Source organism: Xenopus tropicalis, chromosome 5 (assembly GCF_000004195.4).
Source record: "Xenopus tropicalis strain Nigerian chromosome 5, UCB_Xtro_10.0, whole genome shotgun sequence".
Taxonomy (NCBI): Eukaryota; Metazoa; Chordata; class Amphibia; order Anura; family Pipidae; genus Xenopus; species Xenopus tropicalis.
Genome location: NC_030681.2, coordinates 158,064,314 through 158,079,243, shown reverse-complemented (window position 1 = coordinate 158,079,243; position 14,930 = coordinate 158,064,314). Strand labels below are relative to the sequence as shown.

The following is a 14,930-nucleotide window of genomic DNA, read 5'->3' as shown; positions in this document are numbered from 1 at the left end:
ATATTGAGTTTATTCAATGTTTAAATGATTTTTAGCAGACTTAAGTTATGGAAATCCAAATTATGGAAAACCCCAGTTTTCCCGATAAGGTCCCAAGCATTCTGGATAACAGGTCCCATACCTTTACTTCCAATGTTCTTGCATATAGGGCAGAGAGTTACCCATCTATGGCACCCACAAAGGCTAAAGTCTTTATAGATTGTTTTGAAAATACTGAAGTCAAGTGAGCACAGAATTTTTCGTTTATGTTGATTCTTCACTGCATTAAGTCATTTTTTAAGGGACAAATTAAATGAAAAAAAACATAGAAAGGCAATTTTTTGAGCAAGATAATTAGATTTCTCAACAAAATGATGTCAAGGATATACTGTTGGATAGGCCAGTTTGATTGTAGCTACAGGCAAAGAGGCCCAGTTGACCAACACCCATGGACCCCTTTGTCACAAGTTCAATAACTCATCAAAAATGTTGTTCAACGGCAAGAAAAAACATTCTTATACAATGTGTTTCAAAAACCCCTCTAATATTAAATGATATGAACAAGATGGAGTACAGAGAACAAGATGGTTTCTTTTTTCTTTCACATAGTAAATCTCCAAAAAGTTGTGACTTGTAGCACTAAATATCCAAATAGGAAAAAAAAATCCAATGGTTGATAAATGCCCCCCCCCCCAATATAGTTGGTATGCAGAATAAATGCAGTCCAGCTGCTTGCAATCTAGATGCAAGGAGAAAGGTATTTTTTTTTCTAGGGGCTGTAAAGAGTGATTTTAGAGATTTTTTTTTACTTATTCTTTAAGATTAATAACATAGCAGTTTTTAATTTTGAAATATTTATTTTATAATGTACAAGTTTATTGATTTCGGGCAACAACAACAACTCTTGTGTTCAGCTCCGGTCTGATAAATATAATGTAACACTTAGGGGCAAATATACAGCCCAATAACCCAGCACTGGAGGATAAGATGGCAAATATCTCAACTGCCACCATTCTACTGCCCTTACTGCTCAGGTATGCAGGGACAAATGCCCCCCACACGCTACAGAACCCCAACATACTGAAAGTGATGTTTTTAGCCTCATTAAATCGGTCAGGGAAATCCTTGGCTAGAAATGCAGCAATGAAACTTAGTAGGGCCAACGTTCCTATATATCCAATTATACAGAAGAAGAAAGTGACTGATCCTTCATTGCACTTTAAAATAATTGTGTCCATTTCAGAAAACATATCAGCTTCCAGGAATGGTGGACAAGAGGCCATCCACATAGTAGAAATTCCAATTTTACCCAAAGAGCATATTATAACTAATACAATGGCCAGTTGGGTTCCTACATACTTCTTCAGCTTGCTCCCAGGCTTTGTGGCATTGAAGGCAATAATAACTGTGAGAGTTTTAGCCAACACAGAAGAAACAGAAATAGTAAATACAATCCCAAATGTGACTTGTCGGAGGAGACAACATATCTGAGTTGGGCGCCCAATGAATAATAAAGTGCAGAGGAAACACAACATGAGAGAGATGAGGAGGAGACAGCTGAGATTTTGGTTATTGGCTCTCACTATAGGAGTCTCCCAATATTTCACAAAAATTCCCTGTACTGTAGAAGTTGTGAGGAAGAGCATCAATGCAACAGAAGCTAAACTGGCCCCCAGAGTGTCTTCATAGGAAAGGTAGTTTATAAATTTAGAAACACAAGCAGTTCTCTCTTTATTAGACATTTGATACTCAGGACATTTGAAGCACTTTGGAGAATCTGAAAATTGAAATATTTTGGGTTAGACATACATTAAAAATATCAACATCAAACATTAATGGCATTTATATAGGTAAAACAGTTCCTATTTCCAAACTTTTTTTTCCTTTTTGTTATTTTAATAAGAAATAATCATTTCTGATGGTCATCCTAAAATATTCCAATGAAATGAAATTTTTGCATCCGAAGGTTTGTAAATGGCACTTATGTCTTTCTGGCTTTGAAACCTTCAGTGTATAATCTTGGAAGCCTCCCATAGGGCTCAATGGCACTCTGCAGCTGCAACCTGGCCCAAGGAAAGTCTCCCATAGGGCTCAATGGCACTCTGCAGCTCCAACCCGGCCCAAGGAAAGTCTCCCATAGGGCTCAATGGCACTCTGCAGCTCCAACCCGGCCCAAGGGAAGCCTCCCATAGGGCTCAATGGCACTCTGCGGCTCCAACCTGGCCCAAGGAAAGTCTCCCATAGGGCTCAATGGCACTCTGCAGCTCCAACCCGGCCCAAGGAAAGTCTCCCATAGGACTCAATGGCACTCTGCGGCTCCAACCCGGCCCAAGGAAAGTCTCCCATAGGGCTCAATGGCACTCTGCAGCTCCAACCCGGCCCAAGGAAAGTCTCCCATAGGGCTCAATGGCACTCTGCAGCTCCAACCCGGCCCAAGGAAAGTCTCCCATAGGGCTCAATGGCACTCTGCAGCTCCAACCCGGCCCAAGGAAAGTCTCCCATAGGGCTCAATGGTACTCTGCGGCTCCAACCCGGCCCAAGGAAAGCCTCCCATAGGGCTCAATGGCACTCGATAGATCCAACCTGGCTAAAAGAGAGTCATGATACCAAAGCTTGAATGAATTCCGAAATGTTCGTAGCCCTTGCGAAAAGCACAACCTTCATGGAAGTTAACGAAAACCACAAAAAAATCATGGAATTTTAATGAAATTATCATGGACATTCTGAAATGTTAGTTACAAAAAATATGATTTTATCTCATAAATACTTAATAGAGGTTTTGTAAATGGGCCCCTATGAGTCAAAGGGGATAAAAATCCATATCCAAAAATTCACCAGCTAAAACTTGCCAAGATCATGTAGAAGACAATGATGGATGTCTTCACTTTCACGGTGTCCATACAGAGAGCAGTGTCTGAATGACACGTGTAAGGAGGTGCCTTCAAAATCCCCAATTATTGTTCCAAAATCTTTCTTCTTTTTCTCCGCTGTAAAAATTTGAATAAGTAATGGATGGTATGAAGCCTAAACCCTATCTCTGATGTACTAACCGCCAAATTTTTTTTTTCGGATTCAGATTTTTAGTGCTAAATGTCACAGGAAAAGGAGTGGCAATTTTATTTTTCAAGATTTACTCGAAACCACTTCAAATCTTTAGAGGTTTCAGATTTTTTTATGCTTTTTTTGTGCGAGAATTAGAAAAAGTAGAGGTTTCAGAGGGAATATTCGGAGTTTCGTGACTTTTCCCTTGACTTTGGCTTCGGTTCAGGCTTTTTAACAAATGTAAGACATTTGTGGAAACAAGTTTATTCAATTGTTGAAATAAAAAAAGAGAGAAAATGTTAGCGTTTTAGTAAATTAGCCCCTAATTTTCGGTTCTAGGACAGTTTCTATATCGTATATATTGTATATCGAACATGTGGAGAACTTGAAAGCGTTGGGAACTCCCTATGGAGTTTTACTGCCAGTGAATCCTTTTATCCTGTCTATAATGCAAATAAAGGGGGCAACCATGACCTGTTTGATGTGACCACATCTTTTTTGACTTGCCAAATTTTTGGGGCAGTTTCACAAGAAAATTTGCCAATGGCGAAATGCAGAATTTAGCAGCTCATCATTAAACCCTATGCAAATAGTACAAAAACAACAGATCAATAGAGATGATTGAATCGTTTCACTTCGCCAAAAAATTTGCAAAACTGAAAAATTCGAGAAAAGGAAAGAAAAAATGGAAATATGGCTACTGCATGACTTTTTTGATGTGACCACAACTTTTTGACACATCCAAGGCTTTTGTGACACAACCACAACTTTTTTATCATTCGGAAAACTTCTTCCCCACTATATTTTGGTGCCAATGGTGAAATGTGGAGTTTCGAAGTGAATCCATGCCTGGTGAAAATTTTGCTCATCACTACAAATCAGATGTTTAGCCTTCAGTTCTCAGATTGCCAATCAAGCCGCCATGTTTAGTGTGAAGGTCTTTTGTCTTCTACTTGGTATCTCAGCTGCTGTAGGCTTTACAATTGAGCAACAAGTCTGTATCACCTGCCGAAATGCTTTCATTTTGTAGCTACATGTGTCTTTCACAGACCTCTACCCTAAAAAGACTTCTGTTTAATACAATAGCATTGTCTGAAACCAGCTTTGCCCCTTACCTGATGTGTTGGACATTTCCCCATCTACACACGGGACACAGTCATAACAACAAGATGGCGCCCCTTCTCTTTTAGACTTTCTGTATCCCGGGGCACAAGGTTCATTGCAGAGAGACTGAGGGATCTGTATTGTAATGTACAACAACATAGCAAGTAATACATTAGAATATAACAGGCTGTCCTTTCTCACTTACCTCAATACCTTTCACTCCTGGAGTAAACTCACACCCCGCTGCTATCCTCTAGCTAGCCCTGAAGGTACCATCCTCCCCAAGTGGTCTGGCCACTATAGTCTTAACGCTGCCCAAGGATGTTTTATAGTCAAAAGAGCAAGTGCGCACTTAAAGCACCCCCTCATTATATAGGCTACTACAAGAGGGCTTGGCGCCACCTGCTGGCTTAACCTGCATATTGCTTAACTAATTACGTAAAATAAATCCTTTATTTTGCCCTTTTACAAGCTCTGATCTTACATTTCAATACATTTGCCCCTTAGAAAGAAAGCAAAGTACCTTGCATTCTGCTACAATGTTATTCACTTACCATGTTGAAGAGTGGGCCCCACAAGTCAGCACTGTGATTTATATAAAATTGTGCCTCGTGGTCTGATACATTAAAACTTCCAACTTTTCTTGTAACAATGTGATGCCGCGGAGAGAAAAGCCACTTTATAATGTCAAAGCGTGCCGGGGGGTCCCCATATTTGTTGAAGGAGTGGGTGTCATTGGGAAAAGTAGTAAAGGTCACATTGCATACAAACTGGTTCAGCTAGGAAAAATGTAAAGTTTAATTTTGTGAATTGGTAATGAGAAGAGTCACACACTGACCAAAGCTCCACCCATTTGTATGTGATAATAAACCTATTAAAGTGAAGTTCACAACTTGGCTTTGAGGCACAGATAATGATAGGTGCTGATAAATGATGAGTGAATTTGTCCCGTTTCAGTGAAAAGTTTGTGAAACTGCTTAGAAATTTGCAAAAGAATCACCAAACGCATTGGCAAGTTTTAATAAAATAAAACAAAATTCTAAGTAACTTTGCAAATTTGAGTTATTTGTCTATATAATTGCTAGTGATGAGCGAATCTGTCCCATTTCGCTTTGCCATAAAATTGGCAAAATGGCAAAAAAATCGCGAAACACATTTGTTGCCCGCGTCTATATTTTGTCACGACCGCATCCAAATTGACGCGCCTTCTTTGACGCGACCACACCCTTTTTTGACTCGCGACAAAAAAAATTCTGTACAACCAATTTTTCCGCAACAAATTTTCACAGAAATTTCACAAAACAATTCACCTGTGGAAATTCGTTGCAAATCCATGCCTGGCAAAAAAATTCGCTCATCACTAATAATTGCTATCAGAAGCAGTGTTTGTCCTTTTCTATTCCTCGCCCTCGGGGCTCTGGCATGTGAAACAGTGTAACACAAGGCAGCAGCCTGACAGACCTGACTCGCTGGGGGAGACCGACCCCTGAAACAATGTAACACAAGGCAGCAGCCTGACAGACCTGACTCGCTGGGGGAGACCGACCCCTGAAACAGTGTAACACAAGGCAGCAGCCTGACAGACCTGACTCGCTGGGGGAGACTGACCCCTGAAACAGTGTAACACAAGGCAGCAGCCTGACAGACCTGACTCGCTGGGGGAGACTGACCCCTGAAACAATGTAACACAAGGCAGCAGCCTGACAGACCTGACTCGCTGGGGGAGACTGACCCCTGAAACAGTGTAACACAAGGCAGCAGCCTGACAGACCTGACTCGCTGGGGGAGACTGACCCCTGAAACAGTGTAACACAAGGCAGCAGCCTGACAGACCTGACTCGCTGGGGGAGACTGACTCCTGAAACAGTGTAACACAAGGCAGCGGCCTGAGAGGCCTGACTCACTGGGGGAGACTGACCCCTGAAACAGTGTAACACAGGGCAGCAGCCTGACAGACCTGACTCGCTGGGGGAGACTGAAACACTGTAACACAAGGGACATCTGCCATTGACTTCTACAGGATCTCGATAAGTTTTAGCTGGCAAATTTTTGAATTTTTAGCCGTTTGGTCATAGTAAATCCGGAAAAAATTTGCAACTTTTTTCCTGCAGCTTTTAGCACGAAGTCAGAATTGGGGAAAAAAAAATGTATGACAGTTAGGGGCCAATTTATCAAAATGCGAGTTTAGAGTTTAATACATAAAACTCATACACATTCTATTAATTCCTATAGGATTTTTAGAAGCATATTAACCAAATGGTGAACTCTTTGATGAATACACTTCTCAAATTTCCATAAGAATTACTAGAACATGGGTGGGTTTTTATGTATTGAGCTCTAAACTCACATTTTGATAAATCTGTCCCTTTTGGAAATTACTTCATCAGCTAATTTATCAGCTCCTTTGAATTTCGTCAGGAACAGGAAGTGACCGAAAGTGCTAAAGTAAAACTGGACTTGACTGGATATCCTAAACTGGATATTCTTCTTTAGCGCAAAACATAACAAAAAACACAGATTACTATTACTTAGTTAGAACAAAAGGATCAGATCGATTTACTTAGATTTGCCAAAACTCTAACATTTGTCATTTGGAAAAAGTTGCAGAAACAGTGACTGTGTAGAATTATCACCCTGAAAACTCAATTTTTTTAATTGTCGCACAAAAAACAGTGTCAAAAATCCTAAATTCTAACATTTCCAGAAAAAAGAAGGATCTTTCAAAAGGGGAACGGACATCTGCAATTGACTTCTACATGATCTCAGCAAGTTTAATTGGTGAATTGTCAGATTTGATTTTTAAGCTGTTTGGACGCATAGTAAATATTAGAAAAGTGTTTTTTTTTTTTACTTTTTTTCAGCATCTTTTAGCTCTTAAAAACAGTATGGAAAAAAAATCAAAGGGTTCGTAAATGTCCCCCTAAAAAGTATGTTCATCACATCCCTAGTCATTGAGCTCATGTTGAAAAAGGGGTGTATTGCCATTACAGGTATGGGATCCCTTATCCAGAAACCCATTATCCGAAAGCTCCAAATTACTGAAGGCCTGTCTCCCATAGCCTCCATTTTACATCAAATATTCAGAATTTTAAAACTGATTTCCTTTTCCTCTGTAATAATAAAACAGTCCCTGTACTTGATCCCACTTAAGATATAAATTACCCCTTATTGGGGGCAGACATCCTATTGGGTTTATTTCATGGTTAAATGATTCCCTTTTCTCTGTAATAATAAAACAGTAAACCTGTGCCTTGATCCCAACTAAGATAAATTACCCCTTATTGGGGGCAGAACAGCCCTATTGGGTTTATTTCATGGTTAAATGATTCCCTTTTCTCTGTAATAATAAAACAGTACCTGTACTTGATCCCAACTAAGATATAATTACCCCTTATTGGGGGCAGAACAGCCCTATTGGGTTTATTTAATGGTTAACCCTTTCACTGCCAGCCGTTTTGGTCAAAGCGGAACTTGTATTGCCAGACAGTTTTTGAACATTTTGCACTGTTTCACTTTAGGGCCTTTCCTCTGGGGTACTTTTAGTTTACCCAGGAAAACAATATTTTGTTTTTTTCAGGACAAACTAAGCTTTCAAAATATGGTAGAATTTTGGTGTAATTCCAATTCTGTAACAAGATATAGGCTTCTAAATGTATAAATTTTTAAAAAAAATCATATTTTCCATAATATAAACACATATACCAGAAACAAAAATTATTTTATGCACAAAAATACAACTGATTTGGAATGTCCCATGTCTCCTGAACGTGCCAATACCAAATATATATAGTTTTATGGAGATTTCTCACTTGTATAGGTCAAAAACTCCCAGCAGTACACTACCAAATTTCCAAAGCACTGCTTCACATAGCTGCATACTTTAGATTTCAAGGCCAAAACTTCCACTCACAGAAGGTTTATCCCAGAAAATTACACATTTCTGGAAAGAACAGATTCTGGGGAATCCAGAATAGGCACAATTGTCTGTCTACTCCAAACTATCAAGTCACAATGCTTTCCTAAAGTTATAGGTTTTTATCAAAATTTTTGAAGTTTTTAAAAAATCGCTTCAAAGCTTCGAGTCTATAGTATCTTATCTCCTACAGGTCATAAAGTAACCAAATAAAAACACCCTAAATATGAATGCCAGGGGTCCACTGAACAGTTTGATGCCCAATATGTATAGGTTGACATAAGTATGTGGCATGTAGGGGCCCCAATGTGAACATACCCCCATATGATCTATCATTTCTGTCATTTCAGCTCCATTTCAGCTTCATCATTATATGTGGGATAAAGCTAGTAAAAAGTATGCTCACCCCAGAAAGTCATATATTTTTGGAAAGTACACATTCCCCCGAATCTAAAATGGGTACCCGTGTCTTTCTACTCCAAAGTACCAAGCCGCAAAGCATTTCTAAAGTTTGCAATTTTGATGAAATTTCCAAAAATCCCTTCAAAGCTTCCAGTTTCCAGCACCTTATCTCCCACATAGCATTAGGTACCAAGATAAAATACCCTAAATTTGAATGCCAGGGGTCCACTGAACAGTTTGATGCCAAATATGTATAGGTTTACCTAAGTATGTGGCATGTAGGGGCCCCAATGGGAACATACCCAGATATGATCTATCATTTCTGTCATTTCAGCTCCTGCAAAATCAACACATTTACATCATTATATGTGGGATGAAGCTAGTAAAAAGTATGCTCACCCCAGAAAGTAATATATTTTTGGAAAGTACACATTCCCCCGAATCTAAAATGGGTACCCGTGTCTTTCTACTCCAAAGTACCAAGCCGCACAGCTTTTCTAAAGTTAGCAATTTTGATGACATTTCCAAAAATCCCTTCAAAGCTTCCAGTTTCCAGCACCTTATCTCCCACATAGCATTAGGTACCAAGATAAACATCCTAAATTTGAATGCCAGGGGTCCACTGAACAGTTTGATGCCAAATATGTATAGGTTTACCTAAGTATGTGGCATGTAGGGGCCCCAATGGGAACATACCCAGATATGATCTATCATTTCTGTCATTTCAGCTCCTGCAAAATCAACACATTTACGTCATTATATGTGGGATGAAGCTAGTAAAAAGTACGCTCACCCCAGAAAGTCATATATTTTGGAAAGTACACATTCCCCCGAATCTAAAATGAGTACCCGTGTCTTTCTACTCTAAAGTACCAAGCCGCACAGCTTTTCTAAAGTTAGCAATTTTGAAGACATTTCCAAAAATCCCTTCAAAGCTTCCAGTTTCCAGCACCTTATCTCCCACATAGCATTAGGTACCAAGATATAAACACCCTAAATTTGAATGCCAGGGGTCCACTGAACAGTTTGATGCCAAATATGTATAGGTTTACCAAAGTATGTGGCATGTAGGGGCCCCAATGTGAACATACCCATAATGATCTATCATTTCTGTCATTTCAGCTCCTGCAAAATCAACACATTTACATACTTATGTGGGATAATGCTACAAAAAGTACGCTCACCCCAGAAAGCCATATGTTTTTGGAAAGTACACATTCCCCTGAATCTAAAATGGGTACCCATGTCTTTCCACTCCGAAGTACCAAACCGCAAAGCATTTCTAAAGTTAGCAATTTTGATGACATTTCCAAAAATCCGCTCAAAGCTTCCACTTTGCAGCATCTTATCTCCCACATAGCATTAGGTACCAAGATAAAACACCCTGAATTTGAATGCCAGGGGTCCACTGAACAGTTTGATGACCAATATGTATAGGTTTACCTAAGTATGTGGCATGTAGGGGCCCAATGTGAACATACCCCATAATGATCTATCATTTCTGTAATTTCAGCTCCTGCAAAATCAACACATTTACATACTTTATGTGGGATAATGCTACAAAAAAGTACGCTCACCCCAGAAAGCCATATATTTTTGGAAAGTACACATTCCCCCGAATCTAAAATGGGTACCCGTGTCTTTCCACTCCAAAGTACCAAAACGCAAAGCATTTCTAAAGTTAGCAATTTTGATGACATTTCCAAAAATCCGCTCAAAGCTTCCACTTTGCAGCATCTTATCTCCACATAGCATTAGGTACCAAAGATAAAACACCCTGAATTTGAATGCCAGGGGTCCACTGAACAGTTTGATGACCAATATGTATAGGTTTACCTAAGTATGTGGCATGTAGGGGCCCCAATGTTAACATACCCTCATATGATCTATCATTTCTGCTCCTGTAAAAATCAACACATTTACATCCTTTATGTGGGATAATGCTACAAAAAGTACGCTCACCCCAGAAAGCCATATATTTTTTGGAAAGTGCACATTCCCCGAATCTAAAATGGGTACCCATGTCTTTCTACACCAAAGTACCAAGCCGCAAAGCATTTCTAAAGTTAGCAATTTTGATGACATTTCCAAAAATCCGCTCAAAGCTTCCACTTTGCAGCATCTTATCTCCCACATAGCATTAGGTACCAAGATAAAACACCCTGATTTTGAATGCCAGTGGTCCACTGAACAGTTTGATGCCCAGTTTGTATAGGTTTACCTAAGTATGTGGCATGTAGGGGCCCCAATGGGAACATACCCCCATATGATGCGTCATTTCAGAAAATCAACACATTTACATCCTTTATGTGGGATAATGCTACAAAAAAGTTCACTCACCCCAGAAAGCCATATATTTTTGTAAAGTACACATTCCCTCGAATCTATAATGGGTATCCATGTCTTTCTACTCCAAAGTACCAAGCCGCAAAGGTTTCCTAAGTTTGCTGATTTTTGTGATATTTCAGAAAATCGCCTAAAAATTTTGCAGTTTGCCGCATTTATCTCACACAATATCTTGCGTACAATGGCAAATCACCCCCAAAAGGAACACCAGAGGTCTACTGAACAGTTTGATGCCCAATATGCATAGATATACCTAAGTCTGTGGTATGTACTGACCCCAAAATGAAAATAGCGTATATGGATTTCTCGCCTGCCAGCTCAGCTTTTGCACACAGAGCCCCCTGTCAGTGTATTATGTGCAGTAACCCCCCAAACTATACAGAAAAACCCAGAAAACCATATATTTTTGGAAATTACACATTCTGACAAATCCAACATGGGTAAAGAGTCCTTTCTACACCAAAGTACCAAGCCCGCAAAGCTTTTCTAAAGTTAGTGGTTTTTATGATATTTCAGAAAATCGCCTAAAAATTTTGCAGTTTGCCACATTTATCTCACACAATATCTTGAGTACAATGGCAAATCACCCCCAATAGGAACACCAGAGGCCTACTGAACAGTTTGATGCCCAATATGCATAGATATACCAAAGTCTGTGGTGTGTACTGACCCCAAAATGAAAATAGCGCATATGGATTTCTTGCCTGCCAACTCAGCTTTTGCATAAGAGCCCCCTCTCAGCATATTATCTGCTGTAACACCCCCAAACTATACAGAGACCACCAGGAAACCATATATTTTTGGAAAGTACACATTCTGATATATCCAACAAGGGTAAAGAGTCCTTTCTACACCAAAGTACCAATCTGCAAAGCTTTCCTACAGTTATTGGTTTTTATGACATTTCAGAAAATCGCCTAAAAATGTTGCAATTTGCCGCATTTATCTTACACAATTTCTTGCGTACAAAGGCAAGTCACCCCAAATAGGAACACCAGAGGCCTACTGAACAGTTTGATGCCCAATATGCATAGATATACCAAAGTCTGTGGTATTCACTGACCCAAAATGAAAATAGCGCACATGCATTTCTCGCCTGCCAACTCAGCTTTTGCATACAGAGCCCCCTGTCAACGCATTATGTGTCGTAAAACCCCCAAACTATACAGAGACCCCCAGGAAACCATATATTTTTGGAAAGTACACATTCTGAGGAATTCAAAATAGGTAAAGTTATTTTTCTACACCAAAGTTACACCTGGCAAAGCTACGCTAAACACAGATCAGGAATACTAATACAGGGATAAAAATGCAATAAAACCACAAAAATTGTGCAAATTAGTGAAACAACAAAATAAGTCACACAACAGTGTAATTAGTGGTCAGAATATCTGATCCAATAGTCACGCTGTCATAATAAACAGTTTTTAAGAAAAAGAAACTAAAAACAAAGTGGTAAAAAATTTTTAAAAAAATAAATAAATAAATAAAAATATTTGTGTATACATGTGTGTACATGTGTAAAAGTTGTGTGACAGTGTGTAAGTGTGTATATTAGTGTGTATAGGTGTATAAAAGTCTATATAGGTGTATATGTGTGCAAAACAAAAAAAAAAACCCCCAAAAAAAATAAATGCAAAATTGTGTGCTGTATGTGTGTGTAAATGTAGTTAAGTGTGTATAAATGTGTATAAATGCAAAGAAAAATCACCCTTACCTGTCCTGAAGCTTGCCTGGTCCTGGTGCTGCAGTCCTGTCCTCCATCTCGCGTGAACACGCGTGGGCGTGAGAGGAAGCAGGAAGCAGAAGGGAGCCGGCAGGTATGAGCAGCAGACGCGATGCGTCTGCTGCTTGGGGGGGGGGGCCCTGCGACGATCGCGTTGCAGGGCCGGCCTGACAGCCCCCCTGGCTCGTTGCCCAGAGGGCTGTCATGCTTAAAAGCTCTCTGCCGAAGCGGCACATGCCGCTTCTGCAGAGAGAATGCTTATCTGCCAAACAACGTACGGCGCACGTTGTTGGCAGATAAGCTCTTTCCCTGCAACAACGTACGCCGTACGCTGTTGGCAGGGAAAGGGTTAAATGATTCCCTTTTCTCTGTAATAATAAATCCAACTAAGATATAATACCCCTTATTGGGGGCAGAACAGCCCTATTGGGTTTATTTAATGGTTAAATGATCCCTTTTCTCTGTAATAATAAACAGTACCTGTTACTTGATCCCAACTAAGATATAATTACCCCTTATTGGGGGCAGAACAGCCCTATTGGGTTTATTTTAATGGTTAAATGATTCCCTTTTCTCTGTAATAATAAAACAGTACCTGTACTTGATCCCAACTAAGATATAATTACCCCTTATTGGGGGCAGAACAGCCCTATTGGGTTTATTTAATGGTTAAATGATTCCCTTTTCTCTGTAATAATAAAACAGTACCTGTACTTGATCCCAACTAAGATATAAATAATCCTTATTGGGGCAAAACAATCCTATTGGGTTTAATTAATGTTTTATTGATTTTTTAGTAGACTTAAGGTATGGAGATCCAAATTACGGAATGACCCCTTATCCGGAATCCCCTTGGTCCCGAGTATTCTGGATAATGGGTCCTATACCTGTATAACTGTGTTTTTGCAAATCTACATTACATTAAAACTCCTATTATCTGACTATGGTACAGATGCAGCCAGAAAGTTTTCACATTTTGTCTCACCATGTCCATATACAATTTTTGAGTGTTAAATCCTGCCTCTAGATGGTGCTAGGGTGCATTTTGGTATTTTTTTTTCTTCTGTGTTAACTGGAAGTGGCATAACACAACCAACATGAGAAAGGAACTTGGCTGCATCTGTACTTCAATAAACTAACTGATTCTCAGAATTCTGCCTGGATGCTTAGTGAGTGCCAGCTCCTCATCCTATGGTTAAATCCAATTCCCTAGCTGATGGCTCAGGGTGATGCACCTGGGCCTCCTAGATTTGGTGAGTGTTTGAGAATTTTGTTAAAATAAAGCTGTGCTTACCTGCCAGGGTTTAACTTTACTGCCCCAGTGATTGGCCGGTGGCTGAGCAGAGTAGAGATTGTGCAGGGCGCACGCCAGTGCATAGACTGCAGTGTAAACTCTATAAGTCACTCTGTAATTGTGATTCCCATACACTGATACATCTGCCTCACTCATAGTCTCATTCCCTGTGCAGGTTCTGAGAACTGGTTCACCTGGAATTTCCCTTATAAAGCTGGGAGTGTCTATAAAATAGCAGTTAAATAACTTTTGCCATGTAGATACAATCAGTGCATCGTTGGGGTAGTTGTTGGGAGAAAATGTATAGAAGAACTGCTCAAAGCCAGGGATCTTTCCTTCCTGGATCATTAGTGACATTGACCCATTTAATGTGGTTTCCATGCTCGCTTCTTCAAATGTCAAAATACTGGGGATAAAAGAAGAGGTGATCCATAACTTCGGGGGGATTTTGTGACGAGAGAATAAATGTGCAAAACCGTAAGTGAATTTGGTGCTAATAAACAGGACAATCACATTAGCAGTGGTCTTCTCAATCTCACCAACAATCCTATTTTCATGTTCTTCATCAATATAGCGATTCTGTTTGATTACTGAAGTGAAGGCCAAACAGCCCCCGCTATTGGCGAGCTCCTTACTTATCCTTTCCCGGGCTCTGTACCCAGTATCATCATCTGATATAATGAGTCCGACCCATTTCCAGCCAAAGTGCTTCAGTATCTGCACAATCCCATCAATTTCTGCCTCCTCATTGGGGATAGTTCTGTAGAATGATGGGAACTGGGTTCTGTCATTAAACACTGGATCCGTGGCACCGTAACTGATCTTAAAAACAAAGCAAAAACAATAAAAGAGGAGAAATATCATATTATAAGAGACTGAATGCACCTGAAGTTAGAATCATTCCATATATAAACATTTTAAGTTCTGATAACAGTAAAACATAAGTAGAGGAGCCACAACTGAGATCAGGATGGAGGAGGGTTGGTAAAGGATAGGTTTGTGGTTTAGAGGTAAAGGGATTGGAAGGGAGTTACGCAGGTCTATGGGGAGGTTGAAAATACATAGAGCTTACCAGATGTGGGCAGTTATCTTTTATTGTCCCAACTGAAATGCTTGATTGGAGG

At 39.8% G+C, this 14,930-nt stretch overlaps 1 protein-coding gene across 1 annotated transcript; it reads right to left on the bottom strand.

Moving 5' to 3' along the window:
• Positions 1–854: 854 nt before the first annotated feature.
• On the bottom strand, positions 855–14,187 carry LOC116411029 (vomeronasal type-2 receptor 26-like). Its single transcript, XM_031902796.1, has 4 exons — positions 14,071–14,187; positions 4,680–4,904; positions 4,137–4,260; positions 855–1,756 (listed from the first exon to the last, which is right to left on the bottom strand). Exons 1-4 carry the CDS (start codon positions 14,185–14,187, stop codon positions 855–857), a joined length of 1,368 nt encoding a protein of 455 aa, XP_031758656.1.
• Positions 14,188–14,930: the final 743 nt, after the last annotated feature.

What these genes read in the sequence shown, in the direction of transcription:
- LOC116411029 (XM_031902796.1), bottom strand. Translation starts at nt 14,187, where the DNA reads ATGGAAACCACATTAAATGGGTCAATGTCACTAATGATCCAGGAAGGA. An exon ending in ACCCCAACGATGCACTGATT is followed by an intron (nt 4,905 to 14,070) that starts GTATCTACATGG and finishes CATTTTTCCTAG; the next exon opens with CTGAACCAGTTTGTATGCAA. An exon ending in GGAAATGTCCAACACATCAG is followed by an intron (nt 1,757 to 4,136) that starts GTAAGGGGCAAA and finishes TTCAATTTTCAG; the next exon opens with ATTCTCCAAAGTGCTTCAAA.